The 22,604-nt window shown below is 45.9% G+C and overlaps 1 protein-coding gene across 2 annotated transcripts in view; it reads left to right on the top strand.

The window, feature by feature from the left end:
- The first annotated feature begins 9,286 nt into the window (after positions 1 to 9,286).
- Positions 9,287 to 22,604, top strand: part of LOC140388480 (inter-alpha-trypsin inhibitor heavy chain H3-like) — a 121,551-nt gene continuing 108,233 nt past the window's right edge. The window contains exons 1-9 of one of the 2 annotated variants that reach the window (XM_072472746.1): positions 9,287 to 9,604; positions 9,766 to 9,828; positions 11,877 to 11,906; positions 13,286 to 13,452; positions 18,922 to 19,026; positions 21,323 to 21,485; positions 21,903 to 22,013; positions 22,095 to 22,223; positions 22,316 to 22,432. In XM_072472746.1, the coding sequence (XP_072328847.1) occupies positions 9,449 to 9,604; positions 9,766 to 9,828; positions 11,877 to 11,906; positions 13,286 to 13,452; positions 18,922 to 19,026; positions 21,323 to 21,485; positions 21,903 to 22,013; positions 22,095 to 22,223; positions 22,316 to 22,432 (1,041 nt within the window). In that variant the 5' untranslated portion in view covers positions 9,287 to 9,448. The remainder of the gene's footprint in view (positions 9,605 to 9,765; positions 9,829 to 11,876; positions 11,907 to 13,285; positions 13,453 to 18,921; positions 19,027 to 21,322; positions 21,486 to 21,902; positions 22,014 to 22,094; positions 22,224 to 22,315; positions 22,433 to 22,604) is intronic. The other variant, XM_072472748.1, reaches the window with a different exon arrangement.

Here is a 22,604-nt window from a genome sequence, read left to right as displayed (position 1 = left end):
GTTCTTATGTTCTTATGTACGCTCAGAAGGTGAACACGCTCTTCGCCAGGCATGTACTCGCCACCCGCTCAAAACTACCTGGTGAGTCCATCGAAGACTTCTGGCGGGCCCTAATTCCACTCGTCCAGGACTGCGACTGTCAGGCCGTTACGGCCGCCGAACACGCGAATCTCCTCATGGGCGATGCCTTCGTGACGGGGATTGCGTCGGACAGCATCCACGAACGATTACTGGAAGGGGCCACGCTCGAACTGGCGGAGACGGAAACCTTGGCCTCCCCATCCCGTAACGTACAATCGTACCCCTCCCGCCGCGCTGCCCACCCTTCTACTCCTTCCTACCCCTCCGGGACCCCGCCGATGACCTCCTCAGCCAGGGCCCTGCCCTCTCTTTTTGCCAATCTAACTGCGGATTGCAAGCCCGTTGCCACTCGGAGCAGACGGTACAGCACCCAGGACAAGACCTTCATCAGGTCCGAAGTCCAGCGGCTGCTTAAGGAGGGTATTATCGAGGCCAGCAACGGACCCTGGAGAGCCCAAGTGGTAGTGGTTAAAACTGGGGAGAAACACAGGATGGTCGTGGACTACAGCCAGACCATCAATCGGTACCTGCAGCTCGACGTGTACCCCCTCCCACGCATATCTGATATGGTCAATCAGATTGCGCAGTACCGGGTCTTCTCAACAATTGACCTGAAATCCACCTACCACCAGCTCCCCATCCTGAAGTCGGACCGGCCATACACTGCCTTTGAGGCGGACGGTCGCCTCTACCACTTCCTTAGGGTCTCTTTCGGTGTCACAAATGGGGTCTCGGTCTTCCAAAGAGAGATGGACCGAATGGTCGACCAGTACGGTTTGCAGGCCAGCTTTCCGTACTTAGATAATGTAACCATCTGCGGCCATGACCAGCAGGACCACGATGCCAAGCTCGATAAATTCATTCGCACTGCCACTTTTCTCAACCTGACCTACAACAAAGAGAAGTGTGTGTTCAGCACGACCCGGTTAGCCATTCTCGGCTATATTGTCCAAAACGGACTTCTCGGGCCTGACCCCGACTGCATGCGCCCCCTCATGGAAATTCCCCTCCCCCATTGCCCCAAGGCCCTCAAACGCTGCCTGGGGTTCTTTTCCTACTACGCTCAGTGGGTCCCAAACTATGCGGACAAGGCCCGCCCACTCATTCAGTCCACCCAATTACCCCTTGCGGCCGAGGCACAACATGCTTTCGCCCGCATCAGAGCAGACATCGCCAAGGCCTGGATTCGCGCAGTGGACGAGTCACTGCCTTTCCAAGTAGAAAGCGATGCTTCAGACGTCGCCCTTGCCGCCACTCTAAACCAGGCAGCCAGACCCATGGCATTCTTTTCCCGCACCCTCATGCCTTGGAAATTTGATACTCATCCGTCGAAAAGGAGGCCCAAGCTATCGTTGAAGCTGTGCGGCATTGGAGGCATTACCTGGCCGGTAAGAGATTCACCCGCCTTACGGACCAACGGTCGGTAGCCTCCACGTTCAATAACACACAGCGGGGCAAGATCAAAAACGATAAAATCTTGCAGTGGAGAATCGAGCTCTCCACCTATAATTACGAGATCTTGTATCTCCCCGGTAAACTCAACGAGCCCCCAGGCACCCTCTCCCGAGGTACATGTGCCAGCACACAAGTGGACCAACTCCGGGCCCTACACGACAGCCTTTGTCACCCGAGGGTCACTCGATTGTACCATCTGGTCAAAGCTCGCAATCTGCCCTACTCCGTCGAGGAAGTAAGGACAGTCACCAGGGACTGCCAGGTCTGTGCAGAGTGCAAGCCACACTTCTACCGGCCGTACTGTGCGCGCCTGGTGAAGGCTTCCCACCCCTTTGAACGCCTCAGCGTGGATTTCAAAGGGCCCCTCCCCTCCACCGACCGTAACACGTACATTCTCAGTGAGTACTCCAGATTCCCCTTCGCCATCCCATGCCCCGATATGATGTCTGCCACCGTCATCAAGGCCCTCAGCACCATCTTCGCTCTGTTCGGTTTCCCCGCCTACATCCACAGTGACAGGGGATCCTCATTCATGAGTGATGAGCTGCGCCAGTTCCTGCTCAGCAGGGGTATAGCCTCCAGCAGGACGACCAGCTACAACCCCCGGGGAAACGGGCAAGTAGAACGGGAGAATGGGACGGTTTGGAGGGCCATCCAGCTGGCCCTATGGTCCAGGAACCTCCCAGCCCCTTGCAGGCAGGAGGTCCTCCCTGACGCTCTGCACTCCATCCGGTCACTATTGTGCACTGCCACTACTAACACACCCCACAAACGTGTTTTTACCTTCCCCAGGAAGTCCACATCCGGGGTGTCGCTCCCGACTTGGCCCGCTGCTCCAGGACCGGTCCTTCTCCGTAGGCACGTCCGTCTCCACAAGGCGGACCCCTTGGTGGACAGGGTTCACCTGCTCCATGCCAACCCTCAATATGCCTACGTTGATTTCCCCGACGGCCACCAAGATACTGTCTCAGTCAGGGACCTGGCACCGTCAGGCTCCACCCCAACACACACCCCCACCAATGAGCCCCCCCACCTCCCACCGCGCCGCCAATATTGACCCCACCAGACCACTCCCCCTCCCCTTTTCCGCACAAGAGGACGAAGAGGACTTCTGCACACTCCCGGAGTTCCCTGATGACTGGCCAGCATCAGCACCGCCACCACCGCCATTGGTGCCACCTCCACCACCGCCAGGACCGACTTCTCCGCCACCATTACGCCGCTCCCAACGAAGCACCAAAGCACTGGACCGGCTGAACCTTTGACGGACTCTGGACCTTCAACATGGACTTTTCTTTCCCTACCACTGTACATAATTGCACTAATTGTATATAGTTTCACTTCACCCCCGCTGGACTCATTTTCAACTAGGGGGTGAATGTGGTGAACCACTGTAATAGGAGATGTAAGGTAGGACCTGCAATACAGGTTCGCCGGTAGCTCCTGCCGGCTGACTCCGCCCACGGAGAACTGTATAAATATATATGACCTCCAGTGCCCTGCCATTTTGCCAGCTGCAGCAGGAGGCCACGCATCTGACTGTAATAAAGCCACAGTTGTACCCAACTTTAGTCTTTGTGCAATTGATTGTGCATCAGGACCAAAAGTGCTGCCGCCCATATCTTTGGGTCAGCCTTATTCCCCAGTGCTACAACCGGACAGATTGGATTCATTCATCATACTCTAAGTCTTCCACCGCCCCTTTTTGCTGGCAAGCCACGATCTTTCCCCAGTCCGTTTTTGCAGGATTGAAAATGTGTAGCCAGCACCTGATCGCAGCCCATCCTGCCCCTAATTGCTGCCCCTCACCTCCAAGGTACCATTATGTCAGGATCTGTACCCTGTCCCACGAGTGGAGATTATATATGCCTTTTAAAGGTTCTAATTGTTCCCACATTTTCACTCCCCCTTTCTTGGGGTATGGCAATTTTTTCCACCATTTATCAATTTTTTACAGGACCACTGGGACATGGTGAAAATACTGAGCAGATTTAGCTTTAATTTTTTTCTTGCCACCTTCGTCAGTAGTTTCTTCTGACTTAATTTTAACCCGTTTTTTCTTCAGAGGATTGAGCCACGCTGAGGAGGGTTCCTCCTATGAAGAACTACTTTCTCCATTAGAGGCGCTAGAGGACTCAGACTCAGTTTCTCGACTGGCTTCGCGTAACTGCGTTTTTCGCTGTTCCGCTTCTATTTCTTCTACGCAAGGGTACAAATGGAACAATTTACTTGCGGGGGATCCAAGGGATCCTGACCTTTTTAGTGGTGTTACTGGTTCTTCATGCAATTGCTTCTTAAGTTCTTTGATTTCGGGCCTGATTTCGGACTTAAGTTCCTTGACTATGGACTTAAGTTATTTTACTTCGACTTCTAACTTTTCCGATTTCAGTTTTTCCTTTTTTAACTGTTCGCTTAAGCCGTCAGTTGTTCTTTCACAGCGGTCAGTGCGCGATCATGTTGGGATTGACTCGTAATTTTGTTTCGCTGTAGAACCTGACCCATGTCGACTAGGGATCATTTGATTTGTTCCTTTTCTTTCATACAGGTCATTTATCTCCAGATCCTTTTGATATCGTCCCTTGGAGGTACCATACTTTTCCTCAATCTCAGTACAGGTTTTGGATAAGTCAAACTGTTGCTCTATATACTCTTTTAAATGCCGATGGATCTCGACTATGGAAATGTCCAACGTGGCTTGCCCGCCTTTGAATGTGGTAGGCAACTGTTTGTCCTTTTTCTCTGCCATAATACCATTATTTTGTCCAGACTCAAGCCCTGAGGCTTTTCAGCCAGGCCAGTTTATCTATCCTGTATATTTCCGAAATCCAGATGTCTGTTAGGGACTTGAGCCGGCTACCATACCGGAAAGGTTTGAGGTCGCGTAAGAGGGCTACCGAGTCTAAACAATGGGCAAGGACATTTTTTTAATAACGTGGTGTCCTTATCTCCAGGGATAGGTCCGATGTCCAGATGTCTGGCGCCTTTTCTCTCTCATGACTCTGCTCGCAACGCCAAATTGTAGGATCTCTTATTTTCTAATAATAGACGAGGTCCAGTGGTAGTTTGAGATTGAGTTTATTGCAAAAACTTGATTCGTACACTTTGAAATATAAAAAAAAGCGCAGCAGGGCATAAGGAAGAAAACAGTGGAAAGGGAGCAAAGATGAGAGAGAACAATGTGCACCAAGAGCTTTTTAATCTATTCTTTTTGGTACCGTCCCCCTTCTCTGCTCCTAATTGGCTTACACGTTTTGAATTGTGACTTCATCATTCACTCACAATGGTATCCAACTTCCTGGCTCTGCACATTTGCAGTCTGGATCCTGAAAGGCTGGTGTAACATTTCACTTTTATCACCCCCAAACTGCAAATGTATAATCTGCCCTTGACTCAGAATAATACAAGCTTGTATTTCATCCCACAGTTAGAATATTTTCAAAACGTGGTTTTAATATTTCCCCACAAATCCGATGTCAATGGTTTATGAGTAGAGCAGTTTACATGGACAATTGGGAAGATCAATGTTAATGGCTAGGGTCAAGGACGTTGTTAGGGCAAACAGCCAAATACATAGAAGGCATAATTAAAAAGCAACAAAGGTATAATTAGCCAGCCCCTCAGAAGCAAGAGCAGCCAGTTAACACCTAGCAGGCTCAGAAAGCATACAAGCCAGTTTTCAAGCTAGCAGCCAAAAGTTAGTTTTCAGCTAGCAGCCAGAGGACAAATTTTACAGGCAACAGTTTCAACGTCTTAGAGACAAAGCAGTGCAGGAAACCTCAGTAAAGGCAATTAAATTTTTTTTGCTGGATCAGGAAAAGACATTTCTCAGACTTGATTGTCATCCCTCTACTGTGTAGTAATTATGAAGTGATTTTAACTTATAGGTTTATTTAATTTGAATGTTGTTTGCGGAACAGGGGACGTCTTAGAGAGTTCAGGTATCATAGATATATTTTGGAATAAGGGGTAAATTTTACATAAATTCTGTGTGTATTTAGTAATTTATATACATTGTAGACCAGTAATTAATTATCATAGAGTAGTCCGGTTTGTGTGTGTTTGTCTTGCTTTACTATAATAAATAGTCTGTAATAATTGTTACACAGCTTCTCAATAAAAATATTTTAAAAATAATAATTTTCATACTGCGACTGGATTACTTATTCTCACTGGAGTTTTGCTTGTCTCCACACATCATTACAGAAACCAAAACTATGCACCCCCCTCCCACCCCATAAACCAGGGTTTCAGTAGGATACCCTCGCAGGTAACAAACTATCTTTCCAAGTTCATTCCTTGTTACAGTGTGGTCACTGGATCTCTTTGTCAGCTCCTCCACCAGGACGTTGAATGGTGCTGGCAAATGCAGCGGTCTTTAACCGCCGTTACCTAATACAGATATCAGAACCAGCACCAACAGGTGCCATAGTACCCCAGCCCCAGCTTACAACAAATGCCCCCTACACTAGTGGACAGGGAGGCTCCTCCAGAGGCTTACGCAGTGAGCCCCGCACCCACTGGTTACACTGATGGGATGCCCCAGATCGTCCACACGGACGACACCAGCCCAAGAAAATCTACAGTTCAACCAACTGGCACAATCACACAATCAGGGCGTACGATCAAACCAAACACAATGTTCCAAGACTAAGCACTAGAACTGACCTTTGACTTTCCTCTTTACAAAACAAAAAGGGAGGGTTGAAGGAGATGCAATGGGTTGTGCACCTGTTGCAACAGCTTAATCTGTGTTTCATCCAATGTAAACAGTTATACATTGTTCAATTTGTACGCTATAAAATGGTTCAGTCAGCTTGCACACACTTACATCTCAGTACCACCAGTTGTCCCAACTTAAATGGAGATGTATACCGAGTGGTCACGTGATGACGTGGCCATTTAAAGGGTCACATGACAGGAGTGCAGGAGTTCTCCCCAGAGCACGGGCAGGGTAACGTTTTGAGTCCACAAGAAGAGGGAGTCCACACCGAGTTGAGTGAAATAAACCGGCCGACTTTATACCAGAAACTCTTCAGCCCACCCACCCCCTCAGCAGGAGACCACATATTTACCTAAGGCTTCTGGGAAGGCCACATCATCGATACCACAGATTTCGGTTGGATTGAGGTTACAACACACACAGCATGTCGAGCTGCTCAGACTAGTGAATAAACTGGTGATGTTCTAAGTCAATCATTTTCAAAGTCGGCATCATGACCCGCAGGTGGGTCGCAGGCGGGTGTCAGGATGGTCGCGGGGCCATGCATCACGGTGTTCCTGATCGCAGGTAGTGCTGAACGGCCACAGAAGCCTGCTTTTAACAGTGCCAGCTGCGACCGGCTTTCAGAATGCCAGCCGTGCCACGCATGTGTGCCCGCTCATCAGTGTGCAGGAGCCCAGCAATAAAGACCGCCTCCTCCTGACATCAGAGCGCTCATCCAGGAGATTTTAAAAAAAATTCAATGTAGCCTTCCTGCCTGAAGCGATGGCAGACAGCAGGTCACGCGCCCTGAACACTGATGTCATGTGCTCTGGGCGCGAATGCGATTCCTCCATTTTGTTAGCAGCAAACAAGCAACAGGATTTAAAATGGATTGTTTCATAATAAGGAAGATACAAACAGGCCAGGCTCTAACAACTAAATGGGCTGGAGAGCGTGGCTCAGGCGAATCCACAGCAGGACTAAGCAGTGGTGATGTGAGCTGTTCAGGAGAATCCATAGCAAGACAAAGCAGTGCTTTGCGCAGGTGAAGGAGACACATCCTGAGTGAGTCACATCCAGAGTGGGAATTGGAACTTGGTATTTGATGCAGTGAGGTAATCAGGAAAGGTAAGTGATAAGTCTAATTTTGCTGTTTTTCACATAAAAGTGTAGTGTGTAGCTTAGTGTCTGATTGGCTGAAGCTGCCCCACCCTAATTGCTGAGAGGCAGTTATCTGTCAGTCACCTGAGGCCTGTTTAGTGGCACATGGGTGTACATTGTATTCTTCTGTTTGAAGCTTAAGTAGTGTTACCCTGGTTAGCTGAGGCCTGTATAAAAGACAGACAGAAAGCACACTCAGTAAGCTTTGCGCAGGTGAAGGAGACACATCCTGAGTGACTGAGACACATCCAGACTGAGTGAGACACATCCAGAGTGGGATTTGGAACATGGTAATTTGGTGCAGTGAGGTAATCCCGTGCAGAGTGGGAGAAGGTGCTTTTTCCCTACCGTCTTGTTCTTTCTTCTGGCCTGTAACTGTTAATCTGCAGGGAGAGAACCAGAGAGCATCCTGGGAAGGTAAGGGATTTTTATTTTTTATTTTTATTACCTTTTCAAATTGCGGCGGGGGGGGGGGCTGAAGTGACATCACAGTAAAGCTGTGACCTGATTGGCTGGTTGGGAACCTGCTAAATTTGAAAAAAAATATTGCAAAACAAATCTAATTGATTAACTAGACAGTGGAGTAACTAAACCTAAGGGCAGTGATTGGTATTTAGCATTTAATTTTACAGGAAAAATCATCTAGCGTCAGGGCCATATAGTTAATTGTAACTCAATCTAACAATAATTCAAGTGTTTATTTTAAATTAATTAATTAGTGCTTAAATGTCACTCAGCGGGGTGCAGTGCTCCAACTGTGAGTTTTGGAAGATCTGTGATGCTTCCAGCGTTCCGGTCGACTACATCTGCAGCAAGTGTAATCAATGGCAGCTCCTCACAGATCGTGTGGTTCGGTTGGAGCAGCAATTGGATGCACTTAGGAGCATGCAAGTGGCGGAAAGCGTCATAGATAAGAGTTATAGAGATGTGGTCACACCCAAGGTGCAGGCAGAGAGATAGGTGACCACCAGAAGGGGCAGGCAGTCAGTGCAGGAATCCCCTGTGGTTGTCCCCCTCTCGAACACGTATACTGCTTTGGATACTTTTGGGGGGAATAGCCTATCAGGGGAAAACAGCAGCAGCCAGAGCAGTGGCACCACGGCTGGCTCTGATGTTCAGCAGGGAGGGTCAAAGCACAGAAGAGCAATAGTCATAGGGGACTCTATAGTCAGGGGCACAGATAGGTGCTTCTGTGGATGTGAAAGAGACTCCAGGATGGTATGTTGCCTCCCTGGTGCCAGAATGGGTAGTGGGCATCCTGAAGGGGGAGGGCAAGCAGGCAGAGGTCGTTGTACATATTGGTACTAACGACATAGGCAGGAAGGGGCATGAGGTCCTGCAGCAGGAGTTCAGGGAGCTAGGCAGAAAGTTAAAAGACAGGACCTCTAGGATTGTAATCTCAGGATTACTCCCTGTGCCACGTGCAAGTGAGGCTAGAAATAGGAAGATAGAGCAGCTAAACACGTGGCTAAACATGCTGGTGTAGGAGGGTTGGTAAAAGTGGGTCCCGCGAAAGAAAAGTGTTCGCGATTCTAAGTACTTGGTCGCCAGTTATTGAAACATATCCCCATCCAAAACTAACATTTAAAACTTCCGACAGTGCATGCACCATCTGCATGTAAAGTGCTTTTGTGTGTGTGTATATATATATATATATGTAGATATATAAAAACAACCTAAAGATTGTTGCTGCCAGAGTTTTATCCTCCATGCCAATGACAGGGTCCCCTCCTCCTCCGAGAGCCCTTTCCGCGGGCCTGGGAGGACTGCAGGATCGCCGTCGCCATCTTTGATGCAGGCAGTTGCCGATGACGCCACTGGCATTCCTCACCCGCACTGAAGCTGACAGAGATTGCTGAGAATCTGCTGTAACCAATCGACTCCCGAAGACCAACAACAACAAGACTAACGCGCGCGCGCTCCTCCAGCGAGAATAATTACTTCACTTCTATTCCAGCATTGATCTCCATGTAAAGACCACTCTTCGGCCCCCACTGTTCACATTGCGCAGTTTGCCTCTTTTTTTGACAAATTGTCAAAGTTGGGTCAATGCCGGTGGTGTTTATGAACAGAGGTCGGAATAAAGCCCAGCTCCTTATAGCTCGATTGTGCAACATTGAGACAATGCTGCCCTTCATTTTGCTGATGTCTATCCCACCATCAATCTCCTCTGATTATATAATAACGGAATCAGGACATCACACGGTAATATACGCGTTATGCTGGAAATAATGATAGTAACTTCCTTTATTCGTTGATTTACTCTTCGAACCTTTCGAACTATTTCTGGCATGAAATGTTTATGATTTTCTTAATTGGTTGATTCACCGTTTAAACTTTTTATTCTTTCTCTTGAATTGGAGCAGAGTGTTTATGTCGACTCTTTCATCGTGTCAAATGCTCCGAAACTATCCGGAAGAACCCTGAAGGTATTCGGCAGCGAGTCCGTGCATGTAAAAATGCTGTGCTTCATTTACTCGCCAGGAAATGTCGTTTCAACTCAAACATACAGGCATCAACTATTCTTCTGAGTTTTTAATCAATGCCAGCCGGCATCATGGCAACAGGCGTTGTCCTCGCCCAGTTGTCAATTACAAGCTTCTCACATGGGAGGGGAATTATTCCTCCCTCCGAATTGCATATAAGAATGATACAATGTTTTGTAAGGGCAGCGAAGCGTCCACACCGAGTTTGGTCGAAACAAACAAACTTACTTTATTTACAATTTACTCTTGTATACAGCTCCAGTCGTTCCCCACTCGAGTCGCTCTCTCTAGCCGGTGCCTAAACTGCCCGGCTTTATATATGGTACAACTATACGGTGTTAAGAGGTGCCAACCCCCTTAACGGGGGAGCTCCTAATCTGCAAGAATTGTTCCCACCCTGTAGGCTACTTGCAGGTTATAACACAATGCAAAATGAAATCCCGTGCGAGAGTAAACTGAGGACAATTTTGTGATCCTCGTTGAACCCTCGGGTTTGGTTCCGTGCCTTATTGCCGCATGTAATCTCCTTCGGAGAGTGTTGCTTCAATTTGGTGCGAGGCTTGCTTTCCTTCGCTCTTGGTTGGCAATAGCTGTCAATGCAACCACTCACTGAGGACGATCTTTGCACTAAAGGATCAATTAAAATCAGTCCCAGAGGACCATACGCTGCTCTCTTTGAGAGCTGATTGGAGGCGATTTTAACCTGAAGGTCAGCGGCCTTCATGAATAACCTGAGACTGCATGGGAATTGAATTGGAACATAGAACATACAGTGCAGAAGGAGGCCATTCGGCCCATCGATTCTGCACCAACCCACTTAAGCCCACACTTCCACCCTATCCCCATAATCCAATAACCCCTCCTAATCTTTTTGGACACAAAGGGCAATTTATCATGGCCAATCCACCTAACCTGCACGTCTTTGGACTGTCGGAAACCGGAGCACCCGGAGGAAACCCATGCAGACACGGGGAGAATGTGCAGACTCCGCACAGACAGTGACCCAGCAGGGAATCGAACCTGGGTCCCTGGTGCTGTGAAGCCACAGTGCTAGCCACGTGTGCTACCGTGCTGCCCTAATTTATACTGTAGGCTTAGCAGTGCATTCCTTTATTATCAATTACACCAAGTGATACTGTGCTGGACTAGAACTGTGGGTCACTTAAAAAATAAGTGGTCGCTCATTTACGATGGAAACAAGGAGAAATGTTTTTTCAGAGGGCCATGAGTCCCTGGAACTCTCTTTCCCCCAAAGGCAGTGGAACCAGAGTCTTTGAATATTTTTGAGGCTGAGCTGGATAAATTCTTGATTAACAAGGGGATGAAAGGTTATTTGGTGAGGCAGGAATGGGGGTTGAGGTTACAATCAGTTCAGCCATGATCATGTTGAATGGCGGAGCAGGCTTGAGGGGCCGAGTGGCCTACTATTCTTATGTTCACATGTGTTGTATCACTGTGCTTACTTTGTATATAAATCTAATCTCCAGTTTTTAAAACTTAAATAGCAGACAGAAGCTGATTGAAGCCTGAGGTAAAGGCTAATAGTTTGTTATAAGCTTTGGGATCACTTTTTATTGCATTTCATAGTACACTGTTTCAATTTATTAAATGTGTAATATATCCTTAGACTGTAGCAGAGCATGATCCTCTTGTAAATCCATGAGGTTGATTCACTAAATTATATCATCAATTGCAAGACTGTAACATGTATGATAACTATTACAAATCAATCAGGTTACTTTTCAAAATTAGTTCTAACAAAGAACAGTGAATAAACTCTTGCAACATACTGAAGGGTTGTATCCAGATCTGTTGTGCATTAAATATTCTATTACAGAAAAAAAGAGAACATTTTACAGCCTTGATATTTTAATCTTGTATCACTTTTTGAATTTATATTAATTTCTTATACTACTCCAATATCTCGTATTATTTATATGCATAACACATGCATTTTATAACGTGTTGATCCTTTTCTTGGTTGGCAATAGAAAAGAAGCACCGAGGAGCATGACAAAAAAGTAGGTTTGATTTCTCGACACTGATTATTTCAGTAACAATTTGTGTTTATTCTAATGTGTTGGGTGATTTTTATCAGTTCTGTAAAATTTTCTTATTTCTCTGAATCATAGCTTGAGCGTCTTTAATTTGATTTGGGCTGCATTGTGTTTCTGCAATTACCATTTATACACAGATCATCTAGGGCATGATCGAACGCACATGCTGCACCCAAAAAGCAGCTTGCCATGGCACAGTGTGGCCGATAGAAGCTGGGAGACTCCATCCCTGAATCTACCTGACTCACAACGCCTCACAAGGTCTGACGTGATCTCGCGAGACTTTGCAATGTAAAGGCGGGATCACTTTTAGGCAAGACAGCTACCCGGGGCATTGAGATCTATCTCCTTTGCCTTGGAGACCCTGGGTGAGTGCCATTCAGTACTGGTCTCCACAGTTGGGGACCAGATGTAATGGCACTTATACTTGTGACGGTCTGCCAGGGGATCACTGGCCTCCAGGTGCATGCCCTTTGTGGGTGGGGTGGTACCCTGGCACTGATGGTGCCACCTGGGTGCCAGCCTGGCACTGCCCAGGTAGCACTGGCAGGGGCACTGCCAGGGTGGTTGGTTGGCATTTTATGTGTGGTGATGATTAGGCTGGGGGATTGTTGCAGGGCAACCCTCCCATAATGGGCTGGGGGGGGAGGGGGGGTGGTTTGCTTCGAGAGCTCCAGAGATTGGGACGCTCGCTCCTCACTGAGGCGTTCTGGTGTTTCCAGCTGAGGTCCCATATCTAACCTGGGTGCCGTTTTATAGCGTGGTGTTTCTTGACGCTTTTCCCATTTAGTTAAATCCCGCCCAGAGAGTGAGCATATCAGATGCCTTATCATTAATGTTCCACAGACGGCACTGATCTACCTCAAGTAGGATCTGTAGTGATATGTATATATGAAGATATATAAAGGGTTAATGACTACATCATCATGTAAGACAACCACTAGATGGCAGCACTAGATCCATGTATAAATATGTGAACTCTGAGGATCTTGCTCTCTTTGAACCAGGAGTGACTGGACAGCAGAGTGTTAGAGAGATATAGCATAGTTAGCACGTGTAGTTAAATATAGTTAATACTTATTCTGAATTACTTTATCACTAGTTATAGTTCTGTAAGAGTGAACAAACTCATTTCAATATTATTTAATTCGTTATTCAATTAAACCTATTTGCTTTAAGTTGAAGATTAGTAGTTTCTTTTCAATCTAACCATCAGACCATTCTGGAAGTGTAAAGCAAAGAGTAACAACATATTACAAACAATATAACAGGATCTTTCCAGTTATTTTAGTTTCTTGCATCAATCATTCCTCATCGAAATGTTACTTCTTAATTTCTCTCAGCCTGAGATGGAGCTTGAAATTTATGGTATGAAGATTGAATCCAAAGTTACATCTCGATTTGCTCACAATGTGGTAATCAGCCGGGTGGTAAATCGAGCAAATGAGTCAAGGGAAGCTTTCTTTGAAATGGAACTACCCAAAACAGCCTTCATTACCAACTTCAGCATGTGAGTATCAGCAACATTATTCAGTCCACTTAACTAATTAGGATGAAAAATTGTGTGTACGTTTTATGTGCAGTGTGAACATTTTTAATTTCTTGTATGTAAATCTAAAGATAACAAAACCTGTGTTTCTACCTCAACAAATTAATCTTGCTACTACAAATTGCAGGTGTCTAAATATTTTGTTGTGCTACATGGCTGATTTATGCAGCAGGTAGAACTAAAGACATCTTTATAAACAGAGACATAAAGTACAAAATCAGGGAAATTTTGATGAACTATAAAGCAATGGTTCAATCTCAACTGGAATGTGTTGAATTCTGGAAGCCACCTTTAGAGAGGGCGTAGAAAAGATTTGGAGAATGGTTCCATGGATGAGGGACTTCTGTTCTGAGCAACAACTCATTTGTACTTCCAGAGAGCCAGCAGGAACAAGGTGGGATGAATTGTCGTGTTCTGTGCTGCAACCGTGCCATGATTCCAGCTTTTGCCATGTTTTGCTTGTTGCAAAGCCATTGCAAATGACTAGCCATTGCTACCAAATTAAAATTTAACTTTGTTCAACAATAACAACAATTTTTATGGTGCCTTTAATGCAATAAAAAGCCCCAGGACACTTCACAGGAGCATTATAAAACAAAATATGATACTGAGCACACCGGGAGATAGGCTAAATGGGCAAAAGCTGAGTCAAAGAAGTAGATTCTGAGAAGTGTCTTCAAGGAAGAAAACACGGTAGTAAGGTGAAGAGATGTGGGTGTGTGTATTCCAGAACTCCAGGCCTAAGCAATTGAAGGTGCGGCCACTAATGATGGAGCAATTAAAACCGGGGAGTTCAAGACAGCCAGAATTAGAGGAGTGGCAATATCTCAGAGGGATGCGGACAAAGCCATGGAGAAACTTGGAGACAAATATCAGAACTTTAAAGTCAAAGCATTGCTTGACCAGCAGCCAATGTAGATCAGCGAGCACAGGGTGATAGATGACCAGGACTTGTTGCGAGTTAAGACACAGACAGCCTCCAGTTTAGAGGGTAGTGTGGGAGACCAGCCAAGTGTGTGTTGGAATAATCAAGCCTAGCAATAACAAAGCTATAAATGAGGGTTTCAGCAGTTGATGTGCTGCAACAGGGTGAATTTGGAGGGCTTAGTGAATATGAGGTTGTAAGGTCATCCCAGGGTTAAATGTGACACCAAAGTTGTGAACAGGCTGGCTTAATCTTAGATTGTTGTAGAGAGAGGGATGAAGTCAGTAGCTAGGGCACCAAAATTAAACTAATATTTAATTGGAGGAAAACTTTCTCATCCCATACTGGATGTTGGATCAGCAGTTTGATTGTTAAGCGACAATAGAGATGTTGAGAGGAGTGGTGGTGAGATAGAGCTGGATGTAGTCAGCATAGATATGAAAACAAATGCTATTGTTTTGGAAGATGTCACAAAGAGGCAGTATGTGGATGGAAAATAGGAGACCAATAATAGATCCTTGAGGAACACCAGAGGTAATGGTCTGGGAGCAGCAAGAAAATCCATTGCAGAGATTTTCTGGCTCTGATTATATGGTTAAGAATGGAACCAGGTGAGAGAAGTCCCACCTGGCTGGAGATTAAGGAGAGACTTTGAAAGAGCGTGGTGTGACTGCAGATAGATTGAGGAGGAGGGGCGAGTAAGTTAATCTTTATCACATCCACATAGGATGTCATTTATGATTTTGATAAAGAGCCTTTTTGTCACTAGTAGGGATTCAAACATAGTGGGCAGGATTCTCCACGCCAGCGTCAAAACGCGGGTGTTTGACTCTGGACTTTCCTGAAGTAAGTCCAGAATGATTCTCCTGCAAGCAGGGGGCTAGCAGCTCTGGCTGCTGATATGGGGCTCTGTACTTCCAGTCGGGAGTCCGCGCATGTGCACGACGGCAGCCTATAGCGGCCGCCCCGTGTGACATGACCGACTCGCACCACGCACCACGATGAACAAAGTAGGTCCCCCCGAGATCGCGACGGCCGCAAATCGGTGCCGCCCGATCGCTTGCTTGCCTATCAGGGCGGCCGGAAACTGAGTCCACAGCCGTCACCGGCCGTTCCCAACAGGCAAAACGGGTTAGAACCATGCCGTCGAGAACTCGGCCAGTTTTCCTGGAAGAATCGCTGCAGGGCCCTCTGTCAATGGCCCCCTACCCACGCCGCGTAGACCGCGCGCGATTCCCGCTGATTCTCGGGGAACCGCAGGATCACGGGAGCGCCGTCTGACCGGATTTCGTCGTTGACGTCCATTCTCCGCACCCGCGCCGATCGCGATTTCGGCACGGAGGCTCGGAAAATCCAGCCCAGAGTTCCAGGAAAGCAGGAAATGGATTTGGGAGGCGACAGCACATTCATGCACTGAGGGGAGGTTGGCTTTGGGGATGGTAGGTTGAAAGATAGTGGAGTCAAGGGTCGGTTTCCTGAGGAGATGGTTACTTATTGCAGATTTAAAGGAGAGAGAGTCAATATCTGAAGGGAGAATTGTTGACAGTTATTGGCTGAGATGGGGACCAGGAGGAAAAGTTAGGTGCTCAGCAGTTTAGTGGGAATAGAATCGAGAGAGCAAAAGATGGGTCCCGGATGAGCTCAAGAGAGGGCAACAGGAGAGATCGGAGATAAACTGGAGAAAGGTACAAATTCAAGGCTCTTGTATTGAATTCCTTATGCAAATAAGGAGCAGGAGTAGGCCATCCGTCCTCTAGAGCCTGCTCTGCCATTTAATACGATCATTGCTGATCTGATAATAACCCCAAATCTGTATCTCGCCTACTCCCTAATAATCGTTCACCTTTAGAAGAAGTTTGGGCAGGTGTAAGGGAAAGGTGCATCAGAGGCAACTATTTGGATGGCCTCGATTTTAGCGATGAAGTTCATGAGATTCTCTGACTTACTGTTGGAGGTGAGGGTGGAGGGGTTTAAAAACATGGTTTGCAGGAGAGAAAAAACAAGTTTATCTTGGCATTCTATGATGATCCTGGAATAGGGAGCAATTTTAGGAGACTAGGCTAGGACCCGATAGTGTTTTCATAAAATTTACAGTTCAGAAGGAGGCCATTCTGCCCATCGAGTCTGCACCGGCTCTTTGAAAGAGTACCCTACCCAAGCCCACACCTGCATCCTATCCCCATAACCCAGTAACCCCACCCAACACTAAGGGCAATTTTGGACACTAAGGGCAATTTAGCATGGCCAATCCTCCTAACCTGCACATCTTTGGACTGTGGGAGGAAACCAGACCACCCGGAGGAAACCCACACACACGGGGAGAACGTGCCGACTCCGCACAGACAGTGACCCAAGCCGGGAATCGAACCTGGGACCCTGGAGCTGTGAAGCAATTATGCTAACCACTATGCTACCGTGCTGCCCAAGTGGGTGTCAGCCATATCCATTCAAGTCTGCTTGTGCAGTTAAATACACAGAAGAGTACTGCAAGTCTACTGACAAATAAATTGTTTAGAATTCAGTGGGTCCATTTGAATTAGTCCGAATGATTGAATACTGATTTGACATTTTTCAGCATGAGTGGGGGGGGGGAGTAAAATGGTACTGGGAAGGGAAATTGTTTATTAAATGATTTTGAAAAATAGTCATTTCAGAATCGACAGGACAATGACAATGCATAGGCATAATATTGCCAGTTTCTATGCAAAATGTTGCAGCATTCTTCTAATTGGCCAGCTAAGAGCTATTATTACAAAAATAATTTCATAGAGTCAAAGAATTATTAGGGAGCCTTAGGAGGCCATTCAGCCCATCAAGGCCATGCCGGCTCACTTTCAAGCAATCTAGCCAGTGCGTTTTCCCTACTCTATCTCCGTTACGCTGCAAGATTATTTCCCTGAAGTGACTATCTAATTTCCTTTAGAAATGATTGATTGCTTTCCCTTCCTCGTAGGCAGGGATTCCCGAATATAATTTGAGAATTTATTGAATAGTTTTTCTTTTAAACTTATTTTTAACTTTCAAAATCTATACCTTTCTATTTTATATATAATTTGTAAAAAAATTGATGATAGAAAGACAAATGCTGCAAAGTTGAGTTAGATCAGGGATTAGAATTATTGAGAGTCTCATAACTCACATTAATGTTGTCAATTTTAATTCCCCTTTACATTATGCCTTTCTGCTGAAATTCTACATTATATGATTATTTGGACTTTTTGTAAGAATTCACATTCAATTGAATTTGTTTAAATCTAGAACAGTCCAGACTTGAGTATTTCTCCATTCCTTTCTCTCTGACAGATTTTTTCGTGGCAAATTCTCCTGCTGCACATTCCACACTCCTCAGATTATCTCTTCTATGGTTTTAGTTCTCCACGCTTTATACCTCCAAGGTCTTTCCCTGACTTGGCAGTGCTCTTATGACCATCTTTTATCTTGCAATTTGCCAAATGTCTCCAAGGCCTCTACAACCCCTACAACTCAGGAATTTACCTCCCTCTCTGAATTGTTTCCCCTTTGCTCCCTGCCTCCATGATTCTCTCGTTCATAGTATCATTCTCCTAATCTTGCTGTCAAATATATCCTCAACTCTGTTTTGAAGCCATACACCTTTCTGCAGCCATGGCCTAAACTTAGGAACAGGAGTGGGCCATTCAGCTCCTTGCGTCTGCTCCGCCATTCAGTGAGATCATGGCTGATCTGTGGTAAAACTCCATATACCCACCTTTGGACCATATCCCTTAATACACAAATCTATCTCAGATTTAAAATTAATAACTGATCGAGCATCAATTGTCATTTGTGGGAGAGAGTTCCAAATCTCTGCCACCCTTTGTGAGTAGAAGTGCTTCCTAACGTCTCTCCTGAATGGTTTGGCCCTAATTTTTAGACTATGCCCCCTGGTTCGAGAATCTCCAACCAGTGGAAACAATTTATCTTTATCTACCCTGTCTTTACATGTTAATACCTTGAAGACTTCGATCAGATCACTTATTAACCTTCTAAATTCTGGGAAAACAGGCCTAATTTGTCGAGTCTCTACTCATAACTTAACCCCATGTTGCTCTCCCTCCAAGGCCAAAATATCCTTCCTGAAGTGTTCTGCTCACTGTACTCCAAGTCGGGTCTAACAAGGGTTTTGTAAAGCTGCAGCATAACTTCTGCGACTTTATACTCCATTCCTCCTTGGCTTACATTGAAATTGATCTGCCGCAGTTTTGCCCATTCACTGAGCCTGTCAACGTCCCTTTGTAATTTTATGCGGTCTTCTACACGCCACTCTGTTTTCAAGACTGTCCTGCTAGGTGCATAAATATGTATCAAAATATAGTTCTGCAATTAATGATTAGAAGTATATTAAATTAGTGTGAATATTCCTCCTCGAACAGTGTAAATGGAATTAAGAATAATGGGTTAAAAGAAGAATTCAGTGGAGGAGGTATGAGATAAAATTGATATATCCGTTTTCATTTATGCCATCCATGTGATTTCTCTCTTTGTAGGACTCTAGATGGAGTGACCTATGTGGGAGCTGTGAAAGAGAAGGAAGTAGCTCAGCAACAGTACCAGCAAGCGGTTTCACGGGGACAGACTGCAGGACTTGTAAAGTGAGAACAATTCCGAGAATTTAACTGATGACCTACGTTTTTCATTAGTTTATTTCCCACACGATTTGATGGGTGGAACTCCATGGGATTGTATCATTGTCAGTATTAGCAGCAAAGAAACAGGAATAGAAATAGATACCTGAAATTCCAATGGGCAGTGCTCCTCCTCCCATCCCCAACAAGACACATGTCCATTTATCATCACCTCTTGCCAAGGCAGTTTTCAATCAACCCACTTAATATTTCATAAATTCCAAGCATTCTTGCCTTTTTCAAATACTTCCATTATGAGGTGATTTCTGCTGCTCTGAGGAAACTAGCTGAGATTGAAGGTTGGGAAATTGAGGTTACACTGTTGTAACACTCTCTCCAACAGTGGATGCCTGCAAGCAGAGATTCATTGCTGGTAAAGCAAGATTACAGAAACACTCCACTTAATTAAATAGCTTCTGATAAGTATATTATTCATAACCATTAACACAGTTCACTGAACGGGACCAATCAATCTAAAGTTGTAACTCGGGCAAATCCAATTGGAAAAGTTGGCAGCAATCTGTAATGCCAGGTTTCCACCCAATTTGTGCATCACACTCATTTTTGGGAAAGTGAAAAACAGAACAGGAAAAGTAAGGGGCCTCATTTAATTATTGATTCAAGGGCAGCAGATTCTGCTAACTGTTTCTTCAAATATTGGCAGGATGCCAGGACTCAGTAGAAATACTTTGGGCGCAATTCACGTTTTAAACTATGCCTGCGTGACTTCCCACTGGGGAGTTGAGTAATTCCCGAGATGCCAATAAATTCGACTCCAATCTCGTTAATGAGATTTAAATGAGGGTAAATTATATCCTCGCCATTTTTGTGCATGATCCAGAGCTCGCCATCGGGAGCAGGCTGGGAGAATATGTAAAATGGTCCATGCCCAACCCGAATCTCGATTTTTGCCCTCTCCTGCTATTCGCCCAGTGTGTCCAGATCCACACGGGCATAACGCAGTCGCTGAATCGTGTCCTTAATTTTTCCAAAAATAAACAAGCCTGTGCTGCTGGCACCACAAATAATGCCCAGATCACATTTATAATTCCTGCCACAGTTCAACTTAAAACTTCTGCTGAGATATTTCAATAAATAAACAAATGTCATTTGATGCAATTTTTATGTTTGATAATATAGTTGTCATTGTGTGTCAGCTGTGATTCAGTCAGTAGCACTCTTGCCTCTGAGTCACAAGGTTCCGGGTCCAACTGCCACTCCAGGACTTGAGCACGAAATCAAGGCAGCACCTGGTGGCGGGGTGCTCAGCAGATGGCTCTGCTTACACCTCCGTCCCATGGCGTGGCCCAGGGGCCATTGGGCACCCTGGGGGCGGAGGAGGTGACGGGACCCATGCCAGAACACTGCAGCACCTCGGACTCTCCTTCCCCCCCCCCCCCCACCTCCTGTCCCTGGTGCATCTGGTGGGCACCATGCCACCCGGAACACCCTCTGCTGCCTGCTCCCCTGCTGCAGCTTCCCCCTCCTCTCTGAGTGGCCCCGCTCATGCGGCCGCAGGGTATCTCGCAGGGCTATTGCCATCACCACAGTGCCCAACATCACGGTTTGATGTCCGAATGCCATTGTCTGCAGGGGATGAAAGGCCAACATGTTAGCATGGCGCATACTCCTGTGCCAGCCAGGTTCCATGGGCTACACGGTGGCCCCGGTTGGCACTGCGGGCCCCGTCCATGCATGTTCTCCCGCATCCCTGCCCGGTCGATATCCGGCCCCGTCGGTGCCCCTGGTCCTGGCGCCTGTCCCTCTGACACCGCCTCACTGGGGGCTGCCTTGGGTGTGGCCCTGGGTGGTCCCACAGACACACTCCAACCTCATTCCCCACACACCTCCCATCCCCCACAACCCCAAACCTCACCCCCCCCCCACCCCCAACACCAAACCTCACACACACACCCCAATACAATCCCAAACCTCACACACCCCCGCCCCCCAACCACAAACCTCACTCCCAACCCCATCCCCCACCCCCCCCACATCCCCCCCACACACCCCCAACCCCACCCCCCACACACCCCACCCCCACACAACATGTTGAAGTTGTGAAGAACACAATGTAAATTAAAGTTGGTTTTTTTTGCAGATCCCAAACCTGCACAGTTTTTATGCAGCCCTCATGATGCAAATCTCACAGTTGGACAGCAACACATTACAGCAAAACAATGAGTTCTTTATTCAAAATATCACAACGATTCTGTGTCTGCAACAAAAATATTTTAATTTGTGTTTTTACTGATTTCCAAAGGGCATCTGGAAGAAAAATGGAAAAGTTTAAAGTGTCAGTAAATATTGGACCAACCAAAAAAGTCACATTTGAACTAACCTATGAAGAATTACTAAAACGCAACCTGGGGAAGTATGAGATGAACATCAGAGTAAAACCTCAGCAACTTGTCAAACATTTCCAGGTACATTTCTAATGTCGCAACATTTCCAATAATAATAATATTTTGTTGTGACAAGTAGGCTTACAATAACATTGCACTGAAGTTACTGTGAAAAGCCCCTAGTCGCCACATTCCGGCGCCTGTTCGGGTACACAGGGAGAATTCAGAATGTCCAAATTACCTAACAGAACGCCTTTCGGCACTTGTGGGAGGAAACCGGAGCACCCGGAGGAAACCCACGCAGACACCGGGAGAACGTGCAGACTCCACACAGACAGTGGCCCAAGCCGGGAATCGAACCTGGGACCCTTGCGTTGTGAAGCAACAGTGCTAACCACTGTACTACTGTGCCGCCCAAACATATATTTTAGTTGTGGCTGTTTTTCATTTCCTTATATGACAATTTAATGCTCTCGCATTTTGGATTGCTGTTTCTAGATCGATGTACATGTTTTTGAACCACAAGGCATTGCCTTTCTGAATGTTGATGCAAAGTTCCTAACTAATAACCTGACATCAATTGTGAAAAAGACTCTTACCGGCACAAAGGTGGGTACATATCATTGTTTAGAAAAATCTTTACCTCACCAATTTCTGTAAAAATTAATTTTGAGTCACTTCTTCATACAGGCACACGTTTCCTTCAAACCAACTCTTGAGCAACAGCACAAATGTCCTGATTGTCATGAAACAATTCTAGACGGAGACTTCATCATTAAGTATGATGTCAATAGAGACCTGTCTGCTGGTAGTGTTCAGGTAATTGGAACTTATACTTAAAATGGAAGTCTCATCGGATTTTTACTCTTATGATTTTTTAAATCAAAATTATGTTGTAATTTATTTTTCAGGTTGTAAACGGATATTTTGTACATCATTTTGCACCTGCTAATCTTGCCAGAATCCCTAAAATTGTCATCTTTGTGATTGACCACAGTGGATCGATGTCGGGGACTAAAATGCGTCAGGTAAGAAAGCTTTTACTGCAGGAGGGAAAGATGGATATCCCTGTTTTTCTTGCTCTCTTTACAGTTCTTACTCAAGTTTCAGCCACAATAGTGACTAACTTGTTTCACACATCCAGCATATGAGGATGAGAAAGAAGAAAAAGTTTTAATTTACACAGAAGTTTTCACAGCC

The sequence above is a fragment of the Scyliorhinus torazame genome, chromosome 13, assembly GCF_047496885.1.
Source record: "Scyliorhinus torazame isolate Kashiwa2021f chromosome 13, sScyTor2.1, whole genome shotgun sequence".
In the NCBI taxonomy this organism is placed as follows: Eukaryota; Metazoa; Chordata; class Chondrichthyes; order Carcharhiniformes; family Scyliorhinidae; genus Scyliorhinus; species Scyliorhinus torazame.
The sequence above is the reverse complement of the archived record's forward strand: the minus strand, read 5'-3'. Positions and strand labels throughout refer to the sequence as shown.